Consider the following 9,881-nt stretch of genomic DNA (forward strand, 5'->3'; position numbering starts at 1 on the left):
TCGAAACAGGGTCTCACTCTGTTGCCCCAGCTGGAGTGCAATGGCACACTCACAACTCACTGCAGCCTCAACCTCCTGGGCTCAAGAGATCCTCCTGCCTCAGCCTCCTGAGTAGCTGGGACCATAGGTATTTGCCACCATGCCTGGCTAACCTTTTGATTTTTTGTAGAGAGAAGGTCACTTTGTCGCCCAGGCTGGTGTTGGACTCCTGAGCTCAAGTGGTCCTCCCTCCTCAGCCTCCCAAAGTGCTGTGATTACAGGTGCGATCCTGCATCTGGTATTTTTCCAGCTTCTTAAGTAAGGATTTCATGTCACCTGCTGTATTAGATTGCAAGGGCTGTTGTAATAAAGTACCACAGACTGGGTGGCCTAAATAACAGAAATCCATTGTTTCACAGTTTTGGACGCTAGAAGTTCAAGACTGAGGTGTCAGCAGGGTTGCTGCCTTCTGAGGGCTGCAAGGGGGAAGTTGGTCAAGGCTGCTCTCCCAGCTTCTGGAGGTTGTGGGCTGTCTTGGGAGCCCTTGGCTTGGAGACAGGTGGCCCTGACCTCCGCCTTCATCTTCATGTGGTGTTCTCCCAATGTGTTCACATTGTCTTCCCTCCGTTCATGTCTATGCCCCAATTTCTCCTTTTCATAGGAACACCAGTCATTTTAGGGGTCCACCCTATTCCAGAATGACCTTGTCTTTTTATTTATGTATTTATGTATTTATGTATTTATGCATTTATTTTTTAGACAGCATCTTGCCCCGTCGCCCAGGCTGGAGTGCGGTGGCTCGATCTCGGCTCGCCGCAACCTCCATCTCCTGGGTTCAAGCGATTCTCCTGCCTCAGCCTCCCAAGTAGCTGGGACTACAGGCACCTGCCACCACACCCAGCTAACCTTTGTATTGACCTTGTCTTAACTAATTACATCCTCAGCAACCCCATTTCCAAATAAGGTCACATTCTGAGTTTTTGGAGGTTGGGGCTTCAGCATATGAATTTTGGGAAGACACAATTCAACCCGTGACCCTTCATGATGGTTAATTTTATGTGTCATCTTGGCTAGGCCACAGTGTCCATCTATTTGGTCAAACATCATTTCGAATGTTTTCTGGGCAGGTGTTTTTTTGGATGAGAGTAACACTTCAACCAGTGGACTTTGAGTAAAGCAGGTCATCCTCCATAATGCAGGTGGGCCGCATCCAATCCATTGAAGGTCTTAAAGAAGGCTGACTCTACCCAAGAAAGAAGGAATTCTGCCGGCACACTGCCCTCAGACTCGCACTGTGAGTGTTCCCTAAGACTCCAGCCTGCAGGCCCACCCTGCAGATTTTACACTTACCAGCCTTCACAATTATGTGAGCTGTTTCTTTGAAATAAATCTCTCTCTCTATCCAGTCAGTCTCATTTCCCTGGAGAACCCTGAATAACATGTATTTGCTTTTAACTTTTTGTTTCTGGATAAGAATAGTTACTTATTTATTTTGAGACGGAGTTTTGTTCTTATTGCCCAGGCTGGAGGGCAATGGCGCAGTCTCAACTCACCACAACATCCACTCCCCGGGTTTCAATGATCCTCCTGCCTCAGCCTCCCAAGTAGCTGGGATTACAGGCGCCCACCAGTATGCCCAGCTAAGTTTTGTATTTTTAGTAGAGATGGAATTTCACCATGTTGGCCAGGTTAGTCTTGAACTCCTGACCTCAGGTGACCCACCCATCTTGGGCTCCCAAAGTGCTGGGATTACAGGCATGAGACACCACGGCCAGCCTGGATAAGTATATTTAATTTCCCTTCTGGTGTTGCTGTAGCTGTGAAACACAAATTAACATTCAATTCTTACAATTTCTTAATTTATCTTATGATTGCCTGCTAATACGTTAATTAGTTTGCAAACATGGCATTTTAAAAGTTTTTCATCAGAAATTTCTACTTTTATTTGCCTTTTAGCTAGAGGACATGTTCTGTATTATATTGATCCCTTGGAATTTATTGAGGCTTTCTTCATGGTCCAGTATAGTTTTATAAATGTTCCTGGTGTGCTCAAAAAGAATTGCTCGGCCGGGCACAGTGGCTCACGCCTGTAATCCAAGTACTTTGGGAGGCCGAGGTGGGTGGATTACCTGAGGTTGGAATTCAAGACCAGCCTGACAAACATGACGAGACTCCATCTCTACTAAAAATACAAAAACTAGCCAGGCATGGTGGTGGGCACCTGTAGTCCCAGCTACTCAGGAGGCTGAGGCAGGAGAATCGCTTGAACCCAGGAGGCAGAGATTGCAGTGAGCCAAGATTGCACCACTGTAGTCCACCCTGGGCGACAGAGCAAGACTCTGTCACACACACAAAAAGAATTGCTCAAGCTTATTCATTTTACTGTTCAGATCATCTACATATCCACCTTTTAAAAATCTGTTTGATTTATTGATTTATAAGAGAATTTTTTAAAAAACTCTCCAAATACAAGTAAAAGTCGTTTATTCCTCCTTCTGTCAAACGCCACACTGTGCGCAGTGTGTGGAGGTTACGTTGCAGGGGCACATATTGTTTTAAAATAATTAGATCTTTACATGTGAGTGAGTTTTTCTGTATATAATGTCCATCGTTGTTCTTTATGGTATTTTTTTCTTAATTTCCATTGTGTTAGTTACTAGAATCACTATCTTAGCTTTCTTTTCATTCAAAGTTACATGGTATTTCTAGCGTTCTTTATTTTCAGTCTTTTGGTGCTTTTTAAGTTGTCTCAAATCAATATATTGTCTCATTGGATTTTTAATTCTTAGATTTCTCTTTTTAATTGCTAAGCTGGACCTAATTACATTTATTGTTATTATTTTCATCTTATTTCAGTTTCCATCAACTGTACTTTCTTTTGTTTTGTTTCACAGTTTTATATTACACCTAAGTTCCATTCTCTCTTTTTTCTTTTTTTCTTTTTGAGATGGAGTCCCACTCTGTCGCCCAGGCTAGAATGCAGTGGCACCATCTTAGCTCACTGCAACCTCCACCTCCTGGGTTCAAGCAATTCTCCTGCCTCAGCCTCCTGAGTAGCTGGGATTATAGGTGTGTGCCACCATGCCCAGCTAATTTTTGTATTTTCAGTAGAGATAGGGTTTCTTCATGTTGGCCAGGCTGGTCTCAAACTCCTGACCTCAGGGGATCCACTTGCCTCAGCCTCCCAAAGTGCTGGGATTATAGGCGTGAGCCACTGCGCCCGGCCTAAGTTCAGTGCTGAGTTAATTTTTGTATGAGGTGAGAGATATAGGCTGAGTTTCACTTTTTTGCCTATTGAGGCCCCACTGTGCCAGCACCCTTTGTTGAATAACCTCTCCTTCCTCCACTGAATTGCTTTTATATCTTTATTAAAAATCAAAAGGCTGTAGCTGTGTGGGTCTCGCTCCAGTGTCTCCGTTTCGCTCCATCCGTGTGTCTCTTCCTCCATGAGCACCACGTAGTCTTGATGACTGGACCTTTTCAACAAGCCATGACGCCGGCTACAGTGATTTCTCCTACGTCTTTTTTCCAAAACGTTCTAGTCATCTGAGGTCTTTTACACACATACACACACATATAGTACCTTGTTTATGTCCACAAAAAGACACACTGGGATTTTGATAGGAATTACATTACATCTGTAGATCAGTTTTGGGAGAATGGACATTCACGGCGTTTTGTAAATTTTGTCACACAGACCTGGTACATGTTGTGCTAAAAGTATATCGAAGTACTTTCTTTCCTTAAAGTGACTGGGGTGGTGGTGTGCTTTGAACCTGGGTTTCCACATGTTCGTGTTCGTGTAGAGAAATGCAGTTGATGTCTACGTGCTTCTTGCTTATTTTCATTCTCTCCTTTGCTTTCTGTTGGGCACATCCAGTTTTCTTCTGTTGGTTTAAAAGTTGTGTTTTTGTTCTTGTTTTGCTTGCCCTCAGGGCCATTTCCAAGACTTGAAATGTTTGTTTGCTTTTCTAATTTCCCCAGTTTCCCCAGGCAGCAGGTTGGTGCCAGAGGTGTCTAGGCCATGCAGGGTCACTGTCCTGACAGCAGCTCACCCAGCAATCTTCAGCAGAGACGAAGCCTTCCAGCCCTCTGTCATTCTCTCAGTCCGTCACCTCCACTGAGACTGTGGTGGGCACTGGCCCTGTGCTATTTGGCAGTTGCTTCCAGCCCCGGGCACGGATTGCTCCCATTTCCACGCAGCCCCACCTATTCCTCCCCCAGGTCAGTAAGGAGGAGAATCCCGCAGGCCCCAGCTCGGGCAGGTCTCTTTTCTTGTGACCACACACAGATAACTAACTCTGTGGATCCTGGTGTCCCCTCTGGTCTGGCCACAACTGCTTTCTCAGATAACTGGCTTTATCCTCGATAACTTGGAGAGTCTTAGAACTAGAGTTTACCTGAGAAGAAAGGCCCTTAAAGACCATTTCGTCAATTTTTATTAATTTATTATTATTTTAAATAGAGACAAGTTCTCCCTATGTTGCCCAGGCTGGCCTCGAACTCCTGGGTTCAAGCGATCCTCCTGCCTGCGGTTCCCAAAGCGCCAGGATTACCAGTATGAGCCACAGCACCCGGCCTAGCCCAGTCGTTTTCAACCCCAGTGAACACATTAAACTGAAATGGAGAGTTGTAAAAATATCAATGTCTGGGTCCCCACTCCCCCTGCTCAATCAGTTAAATTAGCATTTCTGGGGGTGGGACTGGCCATCAGTGTTTTTAAAAGCTCCCCAGGGCCGGGCATGGTGGCTCACGCCTGTAATCCCAGCATTTTGGGAGGCTGAGGCAGGCGGATCATGAGGTCAGTCAGGAGTTCGAGACCAGCCTGGCCAACATGGTGAAACCCCATCTCTACTAGTGTGCACCTGTAATCCCAGCTACTCAGGAGGCTGAGGCTGGAGAACCACTGGAACCTGGGAGGCGGAGGTTGCAGTGAGCCAAGATCGTGCCATTGCACTCCAGCCTGGAAGACAGAGTGAGACTCCATCTCAAAAAAAAAAAAAAAAAAAAAAAGGCTTCCCAGGAGATGCAAATATGCAGCCAGGGTGTAGAACCACTGCTCTCATCCAATCCCTTCAGTTTACTGATGTCCCCTGGGTTAGTCAGGGTTCTCCAGAGACAGAACTAATGGGATGTGTATATAGATACAGATAGATGAGAAGGGGCTCACTAAGGATTTGGCTTCTGTGGTCATCGAGGCTGAGGAGTCCCATGGCAGACCTGCAAGCTGAGAAGGGAAGCCGGCCTGGCTCAGTCCAGGTCTCAAGGCCTCAGAACCAGGGAAGCTGATGGCGGGATCCTCAGTACAGGGCTAATGGCCCGAGAATCTGGAGGGCCACTGATGTAAGTCTCAGAGTCCAAAGGCCTGAGAACCTGGAACTGATGTCCAAGGGCAGGAGAAGGGCGTCCCAGCTCCAGGAGAGACAGAGAATTCACCTGTCCTCTGCCTTTTTATTCCATCTGGGTCCCCAGCTGATTAGGTCGTGCCCGCCCACACTGAGGGCGGATCTTCCCCACACAGTCCATCCACTCAGTGACCCATCTCCTCCAGAACGTCTCACAGACACACCCAGAAATCGTGCTTCGCCAGCCATCTGGGTATCTCTTCATCCGGTCAAATCGACACCTAAAATTAACCGTCACACCCAGAGAGGAGAAGAGACTTGCCTGAGACCACACAGAGAGCTAGGCTGATTGTGGGCTTTAGATGAATTTTCTCAGCTTTATCTCACCACCATTCATTTTCATCAGGTACTTCATGATTTCAAATCAGAGCATCCTTGACTTATTTCTGTCTCATCCAATTAGGCCCATGAGGCCAGGTTAAGCCAGAGCCTCTTTCTTACTGCTGTTCGTGATGGTGTAACATTGTTCTGAAACAGCTTCCCCCCGCGACACTGTGCGCTCATTCTGGGCTGAACCAACACTTCCTGGGTCTCTGGCTGCTTCCCCACAGAGCTAATGGTGGCCTCCGCACCGAGCACCATGGAAACCGCTGTCCTCCAGGACAGTGGAGAACAGAAAAAAGCACCTGGGTTTTGGAGTCAGACCTAGATTTAAATCCTGGCTCCACCATGTAAACCTTTCAGACCCCTCAGTTTCCTCCTCTGTGATATGAGCTAAACGTATCTACCTCATAGCTGGGCTTGCTGGAAAGCTGGTCAAGCCTCCCCTTCAGCATCCCCGGCTTGCACAGGCTCTTCCCAAAGCCCTGTGAAAGGCTCTAGTGGCTTTGTGGTTGTGTTTTTTGTTCTTTTTCATAAACAGAGTATCCCCCCCAACACACACAGCTTTAGACCCTGCCAAACTTGGATCTGCTCCTCCCCACCCCACAGAGTTGCTCTGGGAGTTAAGATTCTATTTATAAGGCATGTGACATACAACAGGTGCTCAATAAATGGTACTTCCCTCCAGAAGTGCCCAGAAGAGGGATGGAAGAACAGACAGAACAGCAGGCGGTATGCTTGTTACATGACCCTTTAATGTCGCATCCATCGCCATGCAAAAGCCCAGCCCTGCAGGGAGGGTCGCTATGGTGCCCGGCTCTTGGCGAGGGCTTCCTTGTCTCTGATGTGCCCGTGGATCCAGTCCAGGTAGCGGCTGACTTTGGTGTAAACGCCGTAGTTGTGAAGAAGCCCACAGCCCTCACCCCAGCTCACCAGGCCCACCAGGAACCAGGTGCCATGGAAGGAGGCGACCATGGGCCCCCCACTGTCGCCCTCGCAGGCGTCCCTCCGGTCCCCGAGGATGCCCGCACACAGCATGTTCTCAGACACCATGTTGCTCATGACCTCGCTGCACTCATTGCGCGGGACCACGGGAATCTTGATGAAGTTGAGGACGAAGGTGCGGTTTCTCTTGGCCTCCTTCTCTCGGCTGCTGTGGTAGCCCCAGCCCGTCACGAGGGTCTCCTGGCCGGCCTGAGTGAGCTCGCGCTCTGCAAGGCCGCTGTCCGGGAGGCAGATGGGCACGATGGTCTGCGAGAGCGTGGCGGGCTGGGCCAGGCGCAGCAGCGCGATGTCATTGTCGGTGGTGCTCTTGGTGTAGTTGGGGTGGATGAAGACCTCCTCGATGTCCAGGTCCAGCTCCCACTTCTCCCAGCGCCGCAGGTCATACTCTCCTGCAGGGCAGAGGGCCTGGTCAGAATGGGCTGCGGGGAACCTATCCCCAGCGGCACTTTCCCGAGGCCCACCCACTGCTGTGCCCATGCAGGCCTGGGCAGAGGGCCTAAAGAAGGTCCACCAGGAGACTCTGCACCCACACGTCCCAGGTGCTGTCGGGGAGCCACCTGTCTATGCCATGGATCCCTATCAACGGTGACTTTTCCTGCCACAAGGAGTGGCCAACGGATGTCAATCCCGAAGTGGCAGGAGGCTGGTCCGTTTTTGGGAGTCATGGAGCCGTGAGACCAGAGAAGGAATGGGCAGCAGGGAAGCCCGAGGCCCCTGGAAACCGCGGACACAGACCAGAGCCACAAAGGAACGTGGAGCAAAGGTAGCTGGAGAGACCCCGGGGGCAGTGAGACCCAGAGAGGAGGACCCCCAGAACACGGCACTGCCAGGGAGGACAGGGCCGGGTCCCACCTGGGAGAGAAGGTCCTCTCAGTCCAGACCGATGGTTCCTGGGGAAGAGCACCTGGGAATTCTAAGCCAAGCCCCACGGGGGGCCACTGGCCATAGATTATGCTGTAGGAAATGTGAATTTGGTCTTTCTCAATATGCTTTTTCTTCTTTTTGGCATAAAGAGTTGAGCCAGACCCCTCCCCCCGCCGAAGAAACTGCCATAGATCAGGGCCAATGCATAGGTGCCCCCAGCCTGCTAGGGAAGCAGCCTGTGGCTTTGGCAGACGCTAGGCACCAGAGAACCCCCTACTGCAAAATACCAGCTGTCACAGGGGTGGGCAGGGTGGGGCCACCTAGGCCTCTTCCCCCCAAACACCTTCTGTGGAGCTCAAGAAGCCTCTTGCTTAAGCACCTGGGGAGTGGGGTCCCCCAAATCTGAACAGCCTGCCTGGTCCCCCTACCCAGGCCTCTGGCAGCCCCCTCCTGCCTGGCTCCAGCCCATACCAAGCCTGACAAGGAGCTTCTTGGAGTCCTCCATGCAGTGGGCCGCTGTCAGCACCCAGGACGGGTGGATGAGCACTGCCCCGCAGGCCAGCTTCTTCTTTGAGTCCAGCAGGACCACCTGGAATGGGGTGGGGTGATGACGTCACAGGGCTGCCTCCTGACAGCCTCCAGTCCAGGGCACCTGGGTCTCATATGCACTTTCCTGGGTTCCCTGGTCACATGGGCATAGGCTTAGGCCCTTTCTGGTATTTTCTATTTTTGCCCATTTTACAGAGTTAGCCTGTCCCAGGGTGTCTTCCTGACTTTGCCCATGCTGTTCCTGTACCGTTCATACTGTTCCAGTCACCCTGAGCCACACCCAACGTCGCCCAGCGAGCTCCTCGCATCCTGAGAGGCTTGGCCAGGCTTTGTGTGTCTTCCAGGAAGACTTTGTGGCCCCCAGGTTGCCTGGATGTTCCCCTTGGGCCTCCCTCAGCCCCTGTCTCGCAGGGCCGTCCTGGCTCTGGTCCCACTGGGCTGCCCGGTCTTGGGGGTCCTGACCCTCGCAGAGTCTGAGTTCCCAGGGCCAATACCCCCATTTGTTGGTTTCCATCTCCCCCATGCCTGGCAGAGAGGGGAACCCAGTAAGTGTCAGTTCCCATGTGGAGGCTGGAGGTGTCCTCAGGCCCAGCCCTTCCTCCAGCCCTCTCCCATCAGCGGGGCTCCTGCCTAAAATCCCACCAGCACAGCAGCGTCTTTCCAGCTCCTTTTAGAAACGGTAACCCTCCCTCCTGCAGACCCCTCCATCCCCCTCCCCTCACCCGCCCTGGCTGCTCCTCTCCCCTCAGGTTGTGTCCATCTTTCCCTGAAGCATCCCCCACCTTTATCATCCCCTGCAAGCAACTGCAGTGCTTCCCTCCCGGTCTCTGCCAGGATGGGCTTAGTGACCCCGGACCCAGTGCGTGAGCAGCCAGTGCTGCCTCGCCTCCCACCTGCCAGGGGCTGTCTCCCCGCCTGGTCATCTTCCCATCAATGAGCCGCGGATCTACTTGGTCTTCTTGGTCTTCTGTGTCTCGTCGTTTCAAGTGACTGCGCTTCTTCTCTATCCGCCTCCATGGCCTCCCGCAAGGGAACTTCACTGAGGCAGGCAGAGGCGGTGAGGGGCCTGCGAGGCACTCCTCCCGAGATTGCCCTCCTGTCTTGGTCCTCCTCCTGCCTGCAGGCCACTTTGCCACAGTGCAGGGTTCAAGGAACCAATGACACTTAGACCACTCCATTAACATTGGCTATAAACCCCTCCAGTCAGTCAGTCAGTCAGTCAACAAACAGTGCCACCGAATGGCAAGTCAGACCAGGCAGCATCGCCCGCCGGCTGTGTGTCCTTACATAGGTGGTTAAACTTCTTGAAGGCTCATTGTACCCCAGGGCTGTTGGGGGTGATCCCTGAGATACAAACTACAAACCCCCTCCAGTCAGTCAGTCAGTCAGTCAGTCAGTCAACAAACATTACCGCCCAATGGCAAGAGTCAGGCCAGGCAGCATCGCCCACTGGCTGTGTCTCCTTACATAGGTGGCTAAAATTCTTGAAGGCTCATTGTACCCCAGGGCTGTTGGGGGTGGTCCCTGGGATTAGTAAGGCTTTATGCTGGGATGCTGCCGAGCTCCTCAGAGAGGAAAGGAATTATAGGGAGAAGGAGGTGAGCATTCTTGGAGAGCCCTTACAGTAGGCTGGGTATGTTTGTGAAGCCTCCCTGCCAAGAAGAGAGTGCATACACCATGGAGAACTGAGGGCTGGAAGATAGGCCCGACTCTGCTCAAAATGAGCCTTTTTTTTTTTTTTTTTTTTTTTTTTTTTTT

At 51.0% G+C, this 9,881-nt stretch overlaps 1 protein-coding gene across 2 annotated transcripts in view; it reads right to left on the reverse strand.

The window, feature by feature from the left end:
- Positions 1–6,206: 6,206 nt before the first annotated feature.
- The window catches only part of PROC (protein C, inactivator of coagulation factors Va and VIIIa), an 11,522-nt gene continuing 7,847 nt past the window's right edge, over positions 6,207–9,881 (reverse strand). For both annotated transcript variants that reach the window (XM_025404799.1, XM_025404798.1), the window contains exons 7-9: positions 9,017–9,162; positions 8,046–8,163; positions 6,207–7,099 (exon numbers count right to left, since the gene is read on the reverse strand). In XM_025404799.1, coding sequence (XP_025260584.1) covers positions 6,510–7,099; positions 8,046–8,163; positions 9,017–9,162 — 854 coding nt within the window. In that variant the 3' untranslated portion in view covers positions 6,207–6,509. The remainder of the gene's footprint in view (positions 7,100–8,045; positions 8,164–9,016; positions 9,163–9,881) is intronic.

Source organism: Theropithecus gelada, chromosome 12 (assembly GCF_003255815.1).
Source record: "Theropithecus gelada isolate Dixy chromosome 12, Tgel_1.0, whole genome shotgun sequence".
NCBI lineage: Eukaryota > Metazoa > Chordata > Mammalia > Primates > Cercopithecidae > Theropithecus > Theropithecus gelada.